The sequence below is a fragment of the Cervus canadensis genome, chromosome 11 (genome assembly GCF_019320065.1).
Source record: "Cervus canadensis isolate Bull #8, Minnesota chromosome 11, ASM1932006v1, whole genome shotgun sequence".
Classification (NCBI taxonomy): Eukaryota; Metazoa; Chordata; class Mammalia; order Artiodactyla; family Cervidae; genus Cervus; species Cervus canadensis.
This window is the reverse complement of record NC_057396.1, coordinates 40,707,359-40,726,857: the sequence shown is the minus strand read 5'-3', so window position 1 is coordinate 40,726,857 and position 19,499 is coordinate 40,707,359. Positions and strand designations below refer to the sequence as shown.

Genomic DNA, 19,499 nt, shown 5'->3' with positions numbered 1-19,499 from the left:
AAGGCCACAGTTCTAGCCACGCTCTCCACCATTTCTTTCCAGGACTTCGACTGCCTCCAGTCTGACCATCTAGTCCCCATCTCCACTCCACCCACTCACAGGCTCAGAATGACTCTTGGAAGGAGGGGAACTGCAGGAAGGAGCAGAGGGCAGTCTGAGGCTGGAGTTGGTGGAGTGGTCATCCTATAAACTCAAAACAAAGAACACTTCCCTCCTACGTTATCACTGGTTTTTTTTTTCTGCCCCTAGTTTTATCCCCTCCAATTATCCTCCAAATTGGGAAAGGAGTATGTCAAGGCTGTATATTGCCACCCTGCTTATTTAACTTATATACAGAGTACATCATGAGAAATGCCAGGCTAGATGAAGCACAAGCTGGAATCAAGATTGCTGGGAGAAATATCAAAAACCTCACATATGCAGATGACACCACCCTTAAGGCAGAAAGCGAAGAGGAACTAAAGAGCCTCCTGATGAAAGTGAAAGAGGAGAGTGAAAAAACTGGCTTAAAATTTAACATTCAAAAAACTAAGATCATGGCATTCGGTCCCATCACTTCATGGCAAATAGATGGGAAAACAATGGAAACAGTGACAGACTTTATTTTCTTGGGCTCCAAAATCACTGCAGATGGTGACTGCAGCCATGAAATTAAAAGACGCTTGCTCCTTGAAAGAAAAGCTATGACCAACCTAGACAGCATATTAAAAAGCAGAGACATTACTTTGCTGACAAAGGTCCATCTAGTCAAAGCCATGGTTTTTCCAGTAGTCATGTATGGATGTGAGAGTTGGAACATAGAAAAGGCTAAGTGCCAAAGAATTGATGCTTTTGAACTGTGGTGTTAGAGAACTCTTGAGAGTACTTTGGACTGCAAGGAGATCAAGCCAGTCAATCCTAAAGGAAATCAGTCCTGAGTATTCATTGGAAGGACTGATGCTGAAGCTGAAGCTCCAGTACTTTGGGCCACCTGATGCAAAGAACAGACTTATTGGAAAAGATCCTGTTGCTGGGAAAGATTGAAGGCAGGAGAAGGGGACAACAGAGGATGAGATGGTTGGACGGCATCACCAACTCAATGGACATGAGTTTGAGCAGGCTCTGGGAGTTGGTGATGGACAGGAAAGCCTGGTGTGCTGCAGTCCATGGGGTAGCAAAGAGTCGACATGACTGAGTGACTGAACTGAACAGGCTGAGCAGATATAACAGTAATATATCTTTGTCTTTGTCTCAGGTTCCTAGCACTGAATTCCTATAAACCTTGGAATTTCCTGAGTGATAGGAGTATCTTTTGTTATTCATAAGGAGTCCCTACTGAGTACCTCTGAGTTTATACTGATGAGGGGACCTAGGGTGGGGCCCCTAGATAGCCTCAGGCTGGGGCTGGTCACCAGAAAGACCTTACGATTAGATGGTCAGAACTTTCTGCCTCACCCACTGACCTCCAGGAAAGGCTGGGAGGTGGTTAGTGATGAAGCTCTATACAGAGTCCTAAACAAGATTTGATGAGCTCGGGTTGGTGAACATGTTCACATATTAGGAGGGTGATGCATGCCAACTCCACAGGATGGAAGCTGCTATGCTTGGGACCCTACAGACCTCACCCTATGTGCTTCTTCATCCACCTGCTCATCTGTATCCATTGTCATATCCTTAGAGCAAACTGGTAAATGTAAGGAAATGTTTTCCTGAGCATTGTGAGCCATTCTAGGAGATGATCTCACCTGAGGAGGGGGTGTGGGGAACCCTGATTTTTAGCATGTTGGTCTGAAGTACAGGTAACACCTGGACTTGCAATTGGCTTCTAAAGTGAAGGCAGTCTTGGGGGAATGGGCCCTGGACCTGTGGGATCTGACGTCACCTCTGGGTAGATAGATGTCAGAATTGAGTTAAATTTGTAGGACACCCAGTAGGTGACCACTGAGAATTGGAGAATTGCTTGGTGGTTTTAGAAAACATTCCAGAGTAGCCCAAATGATCTTAAAAAAATGAAAATCTGCCGTCTTTCTGGGATAAAGGAACTCTTCATTCTGTCTGCTTCTCTCCTGCCTTTACTGTTAACTCATTCATCGACAGGTCATGCAACAAATATTTACTAAACATCTACTACTAGGGGCTAGCCCCTAACAGCTATATGTTAATAAGCATTATATCTTGTGATATTTCATCAAGAAAGTAGTTCTTAATGAGCTTCATTAAGTCAGTTTGATGCCTTGATCAATTTTCTATTCACTAGTGTTAAACCATTTCTTTCTCCTTCTCCATTGTATTATACTGGAATTATTCTCATTGGGATAAATTATTCTTAAATTTTTAAGTTACTATGTGGTTCATGATCAGTTTGAGGCTCAAATCAAATCTTTCAAATTAGAATTTTCATTGTTGCCGAGAATTTTTTTTGTAGTAATTATTTATACCAGAAAATATTTCCTGAGCCAACTTTGGCAGATCTAAATTATATCAGGAAGATTTGGTTCTTCTGTCAATTTTTAGTCAATAACATATTTCGCCAGGTGTAGTCTTAACTGTTGCCAGTTTTGCTTTTTGTTAATTATTTCAACCAATTTAAGTTTTTTCTGGAATTTTTTTCTTTACATTTTCAGTAATACTAATGAGATGTTATTCTTGTGTAAAAGGCATATTTTAGCACTGATCTGATAAAGCATTCTGAGGATCAGAGTAGTGTGAAAACATCCTAAGGGGCAAAATGCAGGTCAAAACATCATACCCTGTACTTGGGCTGAGTACCAATCAGGACCTGTGCCCAAGTTAGCCCCGCCCACTGTCCTCTGCTCCTTGGGAGACCTAAGCCCTGCCGGGATGCCTGGAAACTGGGGAGCAGCCTCTGGCTGGCGTGAGAACGGCTGCCTGCAAGAGATTGCCTCCGGTCAACAGGCAAAGAGATGAGGTTCAGCCCTGATGTCCCATCCCAGGTTGCAGGCAGCCTCCGCTGGGCCCCAGACTTCTCTATTCAGAAAGTATCAGCTGAGTATCTCATCATCAGCAAAGAATTATTAATGGATGCTTCTTGGTGCATTAATCCCCCCCATCCCCAACCACTGATAAAAGGGCATAATTGACCAGGGTCCTCTCAGGTCTGAAGCTGTGACAGGCTCACTTGGCCTCCAGGCTTTAGGCCTATTCCAAGAGTCCCCTCTGCCTCCTAGTCGAGCTCTGCCTGGGAAGAGCCAGGGATGGGATCGTCCACCTGACCAAGTGTGGAGGGTTGGAGGCCACAAATGCTTTCACCTGGGATCTCTACTTCTCCTGACCCTGGGAGATGAAAGAAGGACACAGCAACATCAGTGGAGTGGTGTCTCTCTCCTGGTCTTGGCCTCACCCCTCCTGCTTCCCACCAGTGGTCACGTCTCCATGCATGGTATAGCTGGGCATCAAGCAGCCAGAAACCCTGGAAACGTAAATGGGAAAACATAACCCCAGAGAGGGGAAGAGGCCTGCCCAGGGACACACTGTGAGTTGGTGGCAGAGCCAGGTGGAGGAGGCATGAGTTTGGGTCTCCATCCTGTGCCCCAGCCCACAGGAGAGTCTCCTTCAGCCCTATTCACAGGGGAGAAACTGCTGAGGTGGTCTCTGCCCAGGCCACCTCAAGGACACCAGCTCCACCTGGCCTGGGTAGAGTGGGCAAGGGGCTGAGGTCCTCAGTCCCACTGCTGTGGGGAGGCTGCCACAGGAAGGAACGACTCTCATCTCCTCCGAGAGAAGACAGGCCCTGGAGTAACAGACAAGTGCTTTGCAAGCCTGCCCTTTCTGGGCATAACCCTCTCCTCTGCAAAATGGGACTAGTGTTGAGCTCCAGCCTCCTGGAGGTTCTGTGAAGATGAAACAAAGGGTGCTGGGACATCTGTGTCCTTCCCTGGTGTGAGGTGATGCAGGGAACAGAGGCGCTGGGCCTCCCGGGGATAGAGGTGAGTCACTCTCTCTGGGGGCAGCTAAGCTGTTGGACACCCTGGGCCTGAGATGCTATTCCAGAGGCTGACCTCTCACAAGCAATAGGAAGCTTCTTAAGATTGTCCCAGTGATCCTCTGGCTTCCCAGGTAACTCAGTGGGTAAAGAATCCACCTGCCAATGCAGAAGTCTCGGGAGATGCAGGTTCGATTCTGGGTCAGGAAGATCCCCTGGAGGAGGGCATGGCAACCCACTCCAGTAAATTTGTCTGGAGAATCCCACAAACAGAGGAGCTTGGTGGGCTACAGTCCCTGGGGTCACAAAGAGTTGGACACAATTGAAGCAATTGAGCACACATGCATGCAATGATCCTCTGTACCCTGTGTAACCCCACCCCCACCCACTTCCCTGAGTATGAGCTGCACCTAGAGACTTGCTCCCAAGGAAGAAAATACAGCAAAAGTGATGGAATGTCACATCTGTGATTAGATGTGTCACATTTTATAAAAGACTGTGACTTCCTGCTTGCTAGGAGACTTTCTCCCTTGGTGGCTTCAAGGAAGCAAGCTGCTCTAGTGGAGAAACCCATGAGGCATGGAACTGAAGGCAGCCTTTGGCCACCCTTCAGTGGGGAAAGGAGGCCCTCAGCCCAGCAGCCCACAAGGAATTGAATCCCACCAACAACCACATGAGTGAGCTTGAAAGCTCATCCCCACCGGATGAATCTTCAGAGGAGACCACAGTCCCAGCCAATGCCTTGATTATTATGACAGACCCTGAGCAGAGGAGCCAGCTAAGTACCTGGACTCCTGACCTACAGACACTGTGAGATTAAAAAGTGGGTGCTTTTTTAAGCTGCTAAATTGTGAAATGATTTGTTACACAGCAAGAGATAACTAACACACCACCACACTGGTGGATACACACAGGACAGGAAGGACCTTTCCTCAGGCCAGAGAGAGGGGGCCTGTGTACGGATCTCTGCCCTAGAACCCCTGCTGTTGTGAGCCTCCTTCTGGAGCCCCATTCTTGCTGTGTAGAATGGAGAGGTTGGAGGACAGAGAACACCCTCTAGCCTGCCGCAGCAGATTCCCGGCTCTCCACTGGGCAGACCAGGATGGGTGGGGCTGACCCACTTCCTTATGCAGTCATTGCTCTGGGTCCTCCCCAGAGAACACTCCTGCCAGAGCTCTGAACCCAGGCACATCTGGAGTGGAGTAACCGTTCCACAGCACACCCACATCCACTTTCTCCCCTGCTCCTCCCCAAATCCTAGGAATGGGAGGGAAACCACATCAATCACCTTGAAGACCATCAAGAGCTGTGTGAAGATGGTCGTGATCATACCCATTTCACCAGTTAGAATTACTATTCAGTTTACTACCTAGAATTACCTAGTGACCAAACTGGGGTTTGAACTCAGTCTGTCTGACTAAGCCCAAGCTAGTTTCACTTGGGAAACTAAGAAATGGAGAGTTCAAGCATTCATGACGGTGCTCATAGGCAGCCCCTCCAACAATCCAGGCTGGACAGTCTATCACCAAGGGATCAGGAATTGGGGTTTTTAAAGATTCAGAGGACAGGAAAGTCTGGATGGAGTGGGTGCCCATGGGGGCCATTGGAGCCCAGACCAGGGCTGCTCCCACTTATCTGAGAAGAACCAGACTCCCTCCCCTTCTCTATCAAGTCATTGTGCCAACCAGCAAAGGTGAATTATTAAAACTCCCTTCTGGGGTACCACATGGATTTTTCTCCAGTGAGATTCCAAGCAGAGGGGCGGCCGCTCCCGCCGCACAATATTAAAATGTCAGGAGTTTAAGGTCTGCGTTGGTTGAGTCATAAGTTATCAGCACCCAGTGAGGGCCGACAGAATGCCTCCCTTAAATTATTAAGCAGAAAGCGTCAGACTGTAATATTTTGCTAAACCAAAGTACAGACACAGACAAAGATGTCATTTCAATATTTGAAACCAGCAAGTTTAATTTAAAATAAGAGCAAACCAATAAGCTCAGAACATAGCGGCGTATGAGAGGAAAATTATACTGTGAGAGGAAAAAAAGTGGAAGGACTTAAGAAATTTATAAAAGTAATCTCCAAGTGGAAATTAGAAATCAAGGCCTAGAAACAGAATAACACAAAAGAAATATTACTGTCCACTTTCTAAATCAATATAACACTGCTCCACGCTGGAATTACCATGGTAACTCAAGTAAAAAGAATCAAGCAATTCTTATTATTTCAAAATAAAATCACAGCCTGAAGCCTGGGTTTTATTACAACCACTGATAGATCGCTGGCTTGTATTTATCTGAAATATTGCTTTTCAATCAGCTGGTTTATGAATGTACACGGGCCTCTCACCAGCCCACTTACTGCCCTGTTTTGAGGCGAGGGGCTAACCAATGAATTGATTCCCGCCTGGCTGCATCTGCATGGATGTCCAGGTTTCAGTCCGCTCTGGGAACCATAGAACTTCACGCCCCTTCCAACTGACGGGTGGCTTTGCAGGACAGAGAAAAAGCCAGACAAGGCAGTGGGGCCTGACCTCACTGTGGTCCCCCTCCAGGCTTCCCCATGGAGGAACCTGCCAGGCTCTGATGTTGGCCCCCAACAATGTCCCCAACAGGAAGCCTCTCACACCCCCAACCCCAAGCCATCCTCTTACTGACTCCACCCCTCTCCCATGAGCTCCCCCTGCAGCTCCATTACAGATGACTCCTGATCCTACTCAGGGTCACAAGTGTCCTTCTCACCCATCCTCAAGTCTGCCAGCTGCAACGGGGTGCTGGCAGCCGGCAGAGCACAGAGAAGGAGAGCAGATGGCCTGGGTTCACAGCCCAGCTCTGGTCTTGTGAGTTGTGCAACTTGCACGTGGCTCTAAGTCTCTACCCCTCCCCATATTCACACCCTTTGCAATGTGACTTTTCACCTCTTTCCTTCAAGGATAGAACTGTTCCCCCATCTCTTGAACTGGGGCTGGCCTTGTAATTTATTTTGGCCAACAGAATACAAAGTGACAATATCCCAGAGCCAAGCATAGGCCTCAAGAAGCCTTCTGTGCATTCATTCTGGACCTGCCTCCAGCCTGGAAACAATCCAGAGAAGTCTGCTGGATGATGTGGGACATAGTCTTGTTATCCCCAGCATCCAGCTGGTCAGCCATCCCCCAGGCATGAGTGAGTTCAGTCAAGGCCCAAAAAACCCCTTAGCCAAGCCCAACCTTCATCACTGACCCACAGATTCAAAAGCTAAATAGATGCTTGTTGTTTTGAGCCTCTGAGTTTTGGGGTGGTTGGTTATGCAGCAATAACTAACATACACATGCACAGTACAATGCTTGCTTTTAATTAAGGGCTCAGTGAAACAAGAGCTGCTGTGTAAAGACCAAGAGGCCAAAGCCAAAGAGATCACCGTGCATCTGTGTAGAGAGCACTCTCACTTCACATGGATATTAGGTGCCAGTTAAGTGTTGCTCCCACTGCAGACATGTGAAAACCGAGGCCCAGGAAGTTGTCTGAAGTCACACAGCAGTCAGCTGGGTCTCCTGACTTATGCTAGCAGGCTGCACCTGAAGAGAGTAGGCCACTCAAGAAAGCCCACTTAGGAAGGGGTAGGAGGCAGAGTTGGGGATCCAATCTGACCCGGTAGGTCTGCTCTCTGAGGCATCTGTCCCTGCACCTGGGCCAGCCCCACTCCCCGCTCCCCCCCCCCCACCTCCATTATGTCAGCCACTATAGGCTCCTGCCTTAGCCAGAACACAAAATAAACATCCTCCAACCAATGAGAGATGAGCTTGTAGCTAGTTGGGTGGATGTGACTCTGAATAGGACCTGGAATGGCCTGTAAGCAGCCAAGGCTGCCTGTAGGCTCCCTCAAGGCCAACCGAAAGGTAGAGCATGCACCAGGCAAGGGGGACAGCATGAGCAAGGATACAGAGGCAAATGCCAGGTCGGCATGGGACACAAAACCAGAGTGGACATATCAGTCCTGCCCAGCCTACTGTGGCAGCAGGTATCTGATAGAATGTCAGGGTGGCAAAGGGCTGGGTCTTCTGGTACCAAAGGAAAGGTGGTAGATGGGATGGGAGAATGGTGGTGAAAGAGTTAGGTCCAGAGTCCCAGATGAATGCAATCCAGTGGTGTGCTGATAAATATCTCACAACTGATTCTCCGGGGGGAAAAAAACACCTTGATTTCTGGTGTTTGCCAATTTCTGTGGTGTTAATATTTCCACCATGGCTTGTATCAAGTTACCAATGTGATGTCACTGAACTCAGAGTTGGGGAGGGATGTGCAAAATCAGCTTTTGCAAGTCAGCACAAGGTGACTCCACTGGTGTAGCCCTATCTAGGGTACAGACCTGCCAGGAAAACTCGGGCCAGCAGCACCACGAAAAGTTCAGCCGAGGCTGGGAGGGTGTCCTGTGGGCCTCGGTGTCCTTCATCTCCAGGCAGGGCAGGCAGGCAGCCTGGGCTACAGGCCACACGTACCTCTGGGGCTTCTCCAGCCCATGAAGGCCCAGGTCAGGTTAGCACCCGTCAGCACCCACCAGGAGGACCTACCTACATCTGAGAACACATGCCCTGGGCTGTCAGTGGGGCCATGAGCAGGATGCCCAGACGCATGGTCTTGATTAAGCTCATATTCCTCCTTATCAGAGATTTCTACCATCCAGCCTTGTCACACTTTGGGTACAGGCAGAGGCATGGAAGCCAGGATGGAACACAGAAAGATGCTAAGGCTCTGGGCTCTAACTTCCTACGTAATTCTGGGCAACTTTGAGTCTCATCTGTGCCACTATAAATGGAAGGGCTTACAAAGAGTGATTTTGGAGGCTTCTTCCCATGGTGACTGTAGTGAGTCCACCCTGCCTCCTGGACAGTGGTGAGGGATGGCCATGATGGATAAACTAGAGAAAAGGAAGGATGAGGGCCCAGTGCTGGGCAGCAAACAAAGCACGGATCTGGGCACAAGACTATTTCAGATCAGCCTGTGGTTTTGCAGATAGCACTGTTACTTCACAACGCATGAAGCTTCCTGGTTTATTACGTGTGTACGTGGACATTATCTGAGTTAATCCTGATAACAATCCTGCCGGTTAGATGTGGTTGTTCTCACCGTAGAGATGAGAAAGTACAGAGGCAAAACCACTTCAACGCTGGGTTGGCACAGAACACAGAACTACAGTGGACATATTGGACCTATGCAGCTCAGCACAGTAGTAGATGTGACAGCCAGTCCTATAGTACCTGCCACACTGGGGTATCAGGTCCTTTTTTCTACCTTCTTCCCTAGCTGCTTCCAAACTTGCTAATGTGCCTGATCAGGGGTTCCTGGGAGGCCCTCTGGTCCCTGGAATTGAACCTGAACAACAGTTTTGGCCTCCTGGCTACACGGGGACAGCTCTGCCCTTTGTGGGATGTAGCTCTGGAGGGGGCCCACATTGGCTAAGGACCGGTCACTTTCATCAGCCAACCAGCTCTGTCTTCTTTTCAGAGAAGGCCCAGCCAGGACCACTCTCCAGCTTCAGCAGCCTTGCCAGTGCCAGCAGTCCAGCTGTGCTGAGGCTAAACCTCACGTCTCTTCCGATCATAGAGGGTCGGCCGCCAAAGCTCGCTGGCAATCATCCATCTGTTCCAAGGGGGAGAGACCAAAATAGACCTCCTCTTGGTCCTACTCTCAGATGGGGCTTTCTGAGTGTTCCTTAAATGGAGGCAGGTGGGGCAGCCACCCCGTCTGACTCTGGGACTTGGAGCGGGGTGGGAAATCAATTCTCAGGAGGGATGAGAAGCAGGCCCCGGCTCTAGGAAAATGCACATTTCCATGTGCTAAAAGCATCGTTGTGGGACATGAAAGAGAGAGAGAGGCAGTTCCTATGGCCACAGAGGCCAAGTGAGTGGCCAGGCCAGGGCCGAGACCCGGCACGCAAAGGGTGAAGCTTTTAGGCGAGCAGCGGCCAGTGATCTCAGCTTCCCCCAGTCCTAATGCTCCTGAAAGGCTCTCTCCCACTCCCTGTAATTGGGCATCAGTAGTTAATGCAGTATTGACTGCATTACACGCTCCCGTGCCTCCCCTCACTAATGCCAATTGCATCACCTTGTACAGTCACCGGCTTGCTTAGCCAATAGCCGTTAAAAGCAATCCAAATCATGAATCATATGGGAAACTTTTAGCAAGACACTGCCATCCAAGGAGACAATTTACAGTTGAGTTAATCTGGGTACATTAGTGAGACATGGATTCCGGACGACAGACCAATTTATGTTGTTTCCCTGTCCCCCCACCCTGCCCCCCCGTCCCGAGTTCTCCGCATGGGCAGATGAATGGAAGAGCGGGGAACAGACAGGAGCACCTGCTTTTTACCCTGAGCTTTGGGAGGGGGTTGGGGAAAGCCATCCTTACAGGCTCCCTGCCTCGCTGGGTTTGGGCAGGAAGGGGACATAGCTGTACATGCTGCTCAGATTTTGTGATACTTCGTTCCCCTGCATGAGATGGCTGCAGCCCAGGCCAGACTGGTGGGTGCAGATGGACACCCTTATCTTCCAGGCACACGGTGGGTGCCAGGCCTGGTCCCCACCGTGCCAGCCTCGCAAGGCCCTTACCAGCCCTCAGCAGAGAGCAGTGTCCACTGGGCTCCACCCTCCTGCCGATGGGTTGGGGTCTGCACTATGGAACAGCATCAGGACCCACTCCCTCCCTGCCTTTCCTCCAGGGCCAGGGAGGTCCTGGCCACACTCTGCTGGGAGAGGCCCCTAGAACCCTCCGTGGTCCAGAGTATGATGGGATATTCTAGGAGATCCTGCCGGTCAGTAGCCAAGTGTAGCTGAGAGCCTGCTCCCGTGGATCAACCAAGTCTGCTGTGGAGGCCGTGCTCACAGTGGTCATTAACAATTGAAGATGCACTGTCTGGTCCTCCTCAGCCCAGCTCCAATCTCCTTAGGTGTTTTTAACTTATTAAAAATGCCCTAGGAATTAAGTCTGGCGTTTAGTTCCACTGCCTGCCTGCTGTTTCCTGCAGCCGCCCCGGCCCTCCTGCTGGGCCTATGCAGAGGCAGCTTACACCCAGACCTGCCCTTCTGCATCACACACATAGGGCCACCCCTTGGGGGTGACTTCAGCATGCTCTCCTGCCCATTCCTTCACAACCTGAGGCTCTCCCTCTTTCTGGGGCTGCCTGGACCCGCTGCTGCCTGCCCCTACTTTAGGGCCATTTCTCCAACAGCCTGAGAGCTAATCCGACTCTTCAGGGTTCAGGGCTATAGCTCCCCTTGGACCACAAACCTCCCTGGAAAGCCCACTGCCTGGTGCCAGTCCAAGCACAGGTGCCAGGGGGAGAAGGGCGCTTTCTCCAGGAAAGTTGGAGCTGGGCTCCCTTTGCTGACAGGCAGGCCCCACAGCACGTAGAAAGGCAGGACCCTGAGTTCCAGTAAAGTGGAGCTGGCTAGGCCAAGAGCAAGCATCCAAATGAAAGCAATTAATCTTGAAACCCGAAGTTTAACCGTTTGCAAAACAGATCTTTCCTCTCTGTGGTGGCCCTTCACTGCTCGACCTAATGGATTACTTTATTAATAATGCACTGTGCTTAAAAGCAAAAAAAAAAAAAAAATTTTTTTTCTGACGATTCAATACTTCAGAAAGTCTCTTAAACCCGTTGCTACGGCAAAGCGATTGATATTTTATTATCTTTCAGAAGTGCAACATGAAAGCCCTGCAACCCAGCAGAGCAGGAGCTTTGGTCCTCGGCAGCTGGCGGACCTGACTTCAACCAGAGGAGCCCGGGCCTCTTCCCACAAGACGCTGTCAGGTGGAGAAAAGGCGTTGGGGGTGGTTAATAGGAGCCTGAGTTCCCCGCTGCAGCCAGACAAAGGGTGCAGTTCACAGCCGGGAGGAACACACTCCTCGGGGGCCCTGGGGACCAGTGCTGCCACCCAGCCCAGACAGCCACCTGCTGGGAGAGCATTAAGTGTGAGGAAGGAATTAGACAGCAGGTTTGGGCGGGGTGAGGATGTGAATGGGTCTAGAACCTTTCTCCCTCCACCTAGCTGAAGGTACCACCTTCAAGGTTTCCTGGAACCAGGAGATGCTAGACTCCAACAGGGAATGGAGGGTGGATTTATGAGCAAAAAGGCTGCTTCTGAAAGACAGATCTAGGCTGGGCAGGACATGAATCAAATGGCTCCTCAGGACTTAAGCCAGTCTTCTTCCTTGTGCTGTGAGGGGTCCCAGAGCTCAGTGATCTCAGCACTACTGGGCACCACATCATTAAGACTGGACAGGGTGGGGGACCTTAGGGCAGAGTCAGCTCTTCTCTACAGGTCTGGGGCACACTGAGGGAAACACATATACCAGGGGGGCAGGCAGGAGACTGGCTGAAATGACCTCCAGAGAACCATTTCCATTTGGGGCTCATCTAGAAACCTTTAGTACATAGAGCCGAGGCATTCTGGGGTGCCTGCACAGAGTACAAGACCTGAGGTGCTGGTGGTGGTATTATCTTGTCAGCTGGAGGCCAGTCTTCCTGCCTGAGGCCACCTGTGTACGGGGCCTGGGTCTTCTGGATTTCTGGCTTGGGCCTAGGGAGTCAGTGCCAAACAATCTGGGCTGAAGACATACCCCAATTTCCAAATGCTCCCCATGGTGTGAGCACCTCCAAACACCAAGGAAGGACCTGGCAGCACTGGCTCCTCACTTTACCAAGAGGAAAAGTCTGGACTCGAGATGGGCATGACTGATCCTAGATAACACCGGGAGTCAATGAGAAAGGAGCTAAAGCAAAGACTCCTTCCTCCTTGTCTGGTCTCACCCCAGACCTCTTCTCCTTTCCAATCTGTACACACCTGCACCAGCCCAGCCCTCTAATGGCCCACCTGGGGCTCCAGGGGAGGGGCCCATAAAGAACAGCACACAGGAAGTGGATGTCTCACCCTAGCCAAACCCTGGCAAATGGATTCTTTTGGCCAGAGCATTTAGTCCTCCTCCCTCTCTTTCAACACACATGCCCAGAAATGGGCTGACCGGTCACAGTGCTCCCCCACGTGCCACTCCTGGGCCAGATGTTTTAAATGGCCCTTCCTGCCGGAGGCCTCAGTGGGTGGGAAGGGAGGCCAGGGGCATCGGCACACAGTGGCAGCAAAGCAAACATCCTGTGTGACCCTACGTCACTTAACTTCAGATTTCCACCAAGTGACCTTGTCAGGAGCACCACCAGCCTGGAGGGCAGAGGGCACAGACCTCCACACTCACTGGGAGAGGTCAGCTGATGTCACCCTAAGAGGACTCCCGCTGACTCACAGAAAACCCCTCTTCTCAGGTCCTCACCAGCAGTACAATGCAGATGGGGCCTGGGTGCTAACAATTGCATTCGTGTCTCCCGACAACACTAACCCACCAGGTAACCCTCACCTCCAGGGCAGGAGGGCCTCGGCCAGGGCCAGGGCAGGGCCACTCTCTCGACCAAGAGGGCTGCCCCTAGGTCACAGGACACCCGCTGGTTTTACCCTCAAGGGGGCTGGGTTCTCCGACCTGTGCTGCACAAACCAGGACAATTACTGCAGAACAGTCGCAGTCAGGAAGGCTTTGGGTGTGTGAAACCACCTGCTAGTGGCTTCTAGCCACCACAGGCCCCTCTATTCTGACCTCTCAGGCGCAGTGAACCTCTTGATCAGGGTAGGTCCTGGTGGCCCCGGCACGCATGCTACTGGCCAGGAGTGGGACACTTTCTTTCTCTGGGCCAAACTCCTGCCTCCGAGCTCAAGAGCCGCCAGGGAGACGGTGGGCAGCACAGGAGGCGTCCCTTTATCTCACCGAGTTTTTGGGCAGCCGTGTCCCCAGTGGTCCTGCCGGCTTTCCCCCTGGCCTGCCGGGCACCTGGGTGGCCACCTTCTTTCTGCGCGCCAGCCGGCCGCAGAAATCTGGAGTCCGATTTCCCGAAGCCACTGATTTGCTCGGCGCTCAGCGCCTCTCGGGTTACGCGTGCGGCGCGAGGGTGATGGCTGCGGTGAGAGGAGCAGCCGCAAAGACGAAACGCTCTACGCGAACCGCTGCTGCGCCGAGATCGGAGGGCAGCCGGAGCCTCCACGCGGCCCCGCAGAGCATCACACTGCCAGAGCGTAGCTCGCCCTCCCGCGGTCCGGTCCGGCCTGGCCCGGCCCCGGGGGCGCGCAGCCCAGAGCTCCCTTGCCTCCCCACCCCAGTCCCCAGCCCCCTGGGGACCTCCCGCCCCGCCAGCCCAGCACAGCCCGGCGTGTGCGCGCCCGTGTCCCGGCGTGTGTGTTCCCGCGCGCCGCGGCGGGGGTGCAGGGGCGCGGGGCGTCGGGACCCCCGCCCGCCACCTACCGTCCTCCTTGTCCAGCACCATCATCTCGGGCGCTCCGTGTCCAGCCGCAGTTCGACTCGGCCGGGAGAAGGGCGCCGACTCCGGGCGCGCTTCGGCGGGGCGGCCGGTCCTCGGGCAGCGAGCGGACTCTAATTACCCGCTTGTCCGGCTCTTAACCTAGATTGCACTCAGCTAGAATTACATTCAGGAGTGAAGCACTTCGCAGATACAAAAGCAGTCTCACCTACTTTTGTGCCTCAGAATTGCAAGGAACTACGAACTGCAATTTGGAGAGGGAGAGGGAGAGGGAGAGAGAAGGGGGAAGAGAGGATCAGAGCCGTTTCTTTGATTCTCACCTTCTAAATGGCTCAATTTGCCCAGTATAATCTGTCTTAATGTAATTGCATTTGATAGCTCATAACCCTGGCTCTGGCAACGACACAGCTTTCAGCCTCATAAAGTGTTTTCCCCTCGGATTTAATCTGAATCTCAATCTAAAATTATATTCAAAGAGATGGGGGAATCTCGGCGGCCGTCTCCCGCTGCCTTTCTCCCTCAATGTATGAGGTTTGCACTCCTGCTACTGAATAAATGCACACATTTCCCGAGGCCCCCCTCCCTCCCGAGTTAATGGGGAGTGGAGACGCGCGGCTGTCCGGCTCCGCAGCGCCACCTGGAGGCCTCTAGGACTCAACTCGGCGCGTGGCTCTGCTCAGGACCCTGGGTCCTCATTCCCAATCACTGTCTGGCAGACCACTTGTCTGTCAGTCCCCTCAGCCTTGATTTTGGCCCCCTCCCAAGGGGCACTCTTTCTCTGACTACGTACCCTCCCCCTTCCTACCTCCTCTCTCTGGGGTTCCTGGTTGCTTCCTGGATTGTTTGGCAAAGTTAACCCTCTGCAGGGCACAGATTTTCTCACTATTGAGTCTTTCATCACCATCCTTACCCCAGCAGCCCCTCGGAAGAGCATCCTGATTTCACAGAGAATGAGATCCTGTCTCAACTTCTATCTGAGCAACCACAGCATGGCCTTGAAGGTTATTATTTTCATTCCACAACTATTTATTGAGCACATATTATGTACCAAGCTCTATTGTAAGGCATTGGGGATACAGCAGTGAAAACAGATTTCTACTATTACAGAGTTGATGATTCCTGCTTAGTAACGCAGGAGGCAGGAAGGGACACAGCGTTCATCTCCTCTCCTTCTGAACCCTGCTTCCCTCTGTGCACCCTGGGGTTGGTGCCCAGGCTGCCTTCTCCAGGAAGGCCACTCTTCAATATCAAGGGCTTTTTTTTTTTTCTCTTGACAGTGCAGAGTTCCAGGATGGGATGGAAATCTAAACAGCTCTTCTCCAGACACATGTGCCAGATGTTCATCCCCTGCAGTCACTTCTAAGGATTAGATCCAGGCAAGGAGAAGGAAGCTGGAGTCCTTGGAGGGGCAAAGGGCCACCACGACTTCATCTTGTCTCTGCCTATTACCAATAGGGGACTTTTGCAAGTCATTTTCTCTCCCTAGGGCCTCAGTTTCCCTGTCTGTGAAGCAGAAGACTTCTCCAAATTTGCTGTGGGGATCAGATGAGACAATGCATATGAATGTGCTTTGTAAACTGTGGCACCCCGGACAATGGGAGGAGGGGGAGGCAGTGGGTACAAAGGAGATTTGAAGGCCAGGTCATGCCCCTTAAGCCCTAGGGGGCCCCAATGTGGGGTGCTTGATGGGAGGGGGAAGGGGAGAGGGGCTGGTGCTGCAGCCCACCCTCCTCTACCCTAGGCAGGAAAGTCAAGCTTTGAAAAAACAGAAGAGAGGCTGCTTCTAATGAGATGCTTCATCCGCAGCTCAGAGAGTTTCGCTTTCCCCTTCATCTTGAATACTTAATCCTAATAGTCCTTGAGTATATTTGATGTTAAATATATCATTTTGCTCAGACTCACCATCCCTCAGGACTGCGAGCTTGATCTCTCCCCTGCCACTGCAGCTCAACTGTACCCTGAGGGTCTGAAGGAGGCTTTGGCACTGCCGCCGCCGGCACATTTAGTGCCAGCCCCTCACCCCAGCCTGAGCTGGGGGCCTGACAGCGTGGCAAAAACTGGACCCAGCAGGCTGGCAAGGGGGAACTTATTTCTGTAGACACCTCTGTGCTACCTAGAGGTGTTCACTCTACAAGGGCTGTGGCCTTACTCCTGGCCTCTGGGACTGCTTCTCCTCACTCTCAGGGTCTGGCCCTGACCCACAAACCCGAACTTGATTAGTTGGGGCCACTTTCTCACTCTCGGGTGTTGTGTCCCAAACATCAGCTCTCCCCAGCTCCCAAGGTGCCCAATTAGCAGCCACACAGTTAGCAGCCACCCTTTTGGGAGTCAGGGGCCTTGCAGCCCAACCCAGGGACTGGAGCAGGCCTGGGTTACAGAACAATGGCCTGTAGAAGAGGCTGGGGTGTGAGCAGGGAGTTGGTGCTGTGTGTGAAGGGCTAGCTGCCTTTGCCCACAGGCAGCTTCCTCTGCAGCCCCAGTGATGAGCACTGAGCTGCCACACTCATCTGGAGAAGGGCCTCCATAGAGGCCTTCTGGTGGACAGAGCTACCCAGCAACCTTTGGACGCTTTGGATGACTTGAGCTCCCACCCAGGAAGGGGCCTGCTGGGCTGACAAATCCAGGCAGGAGCCTGGCTCCTCCAGCAGCCTCCCTCTCAGCTTATGGGTAATTGTTGGGCAGGGAGGTAACTCCTGTGCCTATGCTCACTCCCACCCAAGCTGCCTTCAGGTCCAGGGGCACACCCACAACACTGAGGTGGAATTCGCATGTCCCCTGGGGCTGGGGGGCGATGGAGGGAGTGGGGTATCTGCACCTGAGACATTCCACAGTGATGAGCATGTACTCACACTGTGATTCTGCCAAGAGTGCTCCAAAATGCCCTTGAAATGCCTCTGGGGACAGCAGAGGGAGGCCAGCTGCTCAACCCCCTAGGTTACGGTGAGCAGAAAGGGGGTAAGCCTGGCTGCTTTACAAAGTTTTGGGCAGGTCCTAGCAGTTTGTCATTGCATCTGGCAGTAAAGTCCCGATGAAGGATTCCTGCGCTGGGGTTGTGGGGGAGGGGGCTGAAGACTTGATGCCCCCGGGGGCCCAGCAGACCAGATATTCCAGAACTCCTCAGCGGGGCTTGTCACATGTGCCTTGGCTTGAGGGCCTGCTTCCAGCTCCAAGCTGGAGTTACAAGCTGGCCTCACAGGTGACACTCAAATGGGGTATCTGGAGTGACAAAGGCCTGTTCCCAGTGGCCGCCACAGAGTGGGACAGAGTGAATCTACAGACTTTGCGTACAATCAGGATGCCTGCTGGCCAAGTTCAGGTGCCCTGTCCTGTCCAGCCCCCTACTCCCACAAAGCAGCCCATGTATAGGGATTTGCAACAAACTAGAGTGGCAAAGCACACAGTTGGCAAACTTTTCCTCTTTCGGTTTCTGGAAGCCCAGGACAGGCCTTCTAGGAAGCTGCCGTTATAACTTGTTAGGTTTTGTGAGGGCCTATGCAGAATCTGCCCTCCAGAAAACAAGTCTCCCCGCCCCTTCAATGAAGGCCAGCCCACCCCTGCACAACAGCCCAGAGAAGGTTGTGGATATAGGCTGTGGACCAGATGTCCTAGTTTGCCCTAGCTCTCTGGACTGAGGGGCTTCCAGGACCTGGGATTGTCAGTGATAAAACAGGGATGGTCCTGGGCAAACCAGGACAGTTGATCACCCTATTGGGAGGTAGCAGGGTGGGACAAGGGACTAGCAGAGCCAGAGAGAAAGGCCAGGCACCCAGACCCCTCCCTGCAGACCAGTAGCTGCCTCCCAACCCCCAATTTCCCAGCCTCCTGCCTCAGGGCTTCATTTGCCGGGCACCAGAGAACTGCCCTAGCAACTGGGGATGCTCCATGGACCAGCAGAGCTGTGAGATCTCCTGAGAGACTGGCAGTTACGATGGGAAGGGTGTAAGCTGGACCCAGGGGTGGTTAGATTTTGCGAGAGTGAAGCTTCCTTATGCAACTAGGGTTGGGGTGGGTGGGTTAAGGGTCTTTAAGAAAAAGAATAGGAGATTTACTAAACAAAATTACAACGGAAGGGCTCTGAAGCTTAAAAACGTATTCCTTCAAGGTGAATCCGCCTCTGCTATCTTGGATATACAGCCCATCCACATGCCCTAATCAGCAGTGCACCTCCCAGCACTCTGGGCTGGGGGAACTGATCGGCGAGAGTCCTCCCCAGCCCGGCCAGGTGTGAAGCCATGTCACCCACCTCGCAGCTATGAAGTTCCAGACCTGAGGGACCCCAGGGTGCTGGTTGGACGGCACCCTCACCCCGGGGTTCTCTGGGCATCCTCCTGGGGGAGCCTTTCCGAAGCGGTGCAGAAGCGGGAACATGCAGATACCCAGTGGGGAGGCAGAGAGACTGGGGTCAGTGGGCACTGCGGGGAAGCCCACGGCACGGATCTGAAAGGCGCTCCTTTGCCCGCGAGGCGGCAAGAGCCACTGAGAAAGTTCCCTGCCCGAGCGTGCAGGGCTGCCGGGCTTGGCTGGCCCGTGTGACTTCCTAATCCGGCTGAGGAGCCTCGGGCTGAGCCCGGCACTCCGACACGCACCCGCGCGCACCTCCACCGCCGGGCTTCCGGGGAGCCGGCCAAAGGCGGCCGGGGCCGGGCGCCGGGGACGCTGCCGCTGCCCTCGCCCTGAGCCCCGCCGGTCCCCGGGCACCTACCGTCCTCTTGGTCCAACACCATGGTCCCCGGCGGCTCCAGCCCGGCCCGGGCCGAGGACGCGGAGGGGCGGGCGACTCGGACTCCGCCGTCGCCCGTCTGCGTTGCTCCCGCCGGCCCCGCGCGGGCTCCGCGCCCGGCGAGCGCGGCCGCTGACTGGGTCGGATCGACCCGCGCCCGGAGCTGAGCCCCACCGGTGAGGAGCTCCCGCGGGCGGGCGGGCCGGCCAGACCCGGGGGCGGGGCGGGACGGGGCGGGGCTGGGGCGGGGCTGGGGCTGGGGCTGGGGCGAGTCCGCCCGGCCTCGATGGCCAGGCCGAGCCGGCAGCCGCTGCCCGGGCCGGGCCGGAGCCGCCGGAGCCGCCGCCGCCGCGCGCTCTTCTCTCCGCGCGGCCCGCGCTCTCTCAGCCGAGTGAAGAAGCCTGCGTTTCCCAGGGCCCCTCAGATTCCCCTGTTAATTAAATCAATTCATTATGTTCAGATCTGATTAGCGGCCCTTCCCCCCCTTTGAATCAATTATTCAATACACAAACATAATTGCTT

The 19,499-nt window shown here is 53.1% G+C and overlaps 1 protein-coding gene across 4 annotated transcripts in view; it reads right to left on the bottom strand.

Moving 5' to 3' along the window:
• The window catches only part of LMO1 (LIM domain only 1), a 41,350-nt gene extending 22,164 nt beyond the window's left edge, over positions 1-19,186 (bottom strand). Inside the window, exons 1-2 of one of the 4 annotated variants that reach the window (XM_043482814.1) lie at positions 18,960-19,186; positions 14,242-14,501 (exon numbers count right to left, since the gene is read on the bottom strand). In XM_043482814.1, the coding sequence (XP_043338749.1) occupies positions 14,242-14,266 (25 nt within the window). In that variant the 5' untranslated portion in view covers positions 14,267-14,501; positions 18,960-19,186. Of the gene's footprint in view, positions 1-3,249; positions 3,271-13,710; positions 13,951-14,241; positions 14,502-18,959 lie in introns of those variants that run through there. The other 3 variants (XM_043482815.1, XM_043482817.1, XM_043482816.1) reach the window with 3 other exon arrangements.
• Positions 19,187-19,499: the final 313 nt, after the last annotated feature.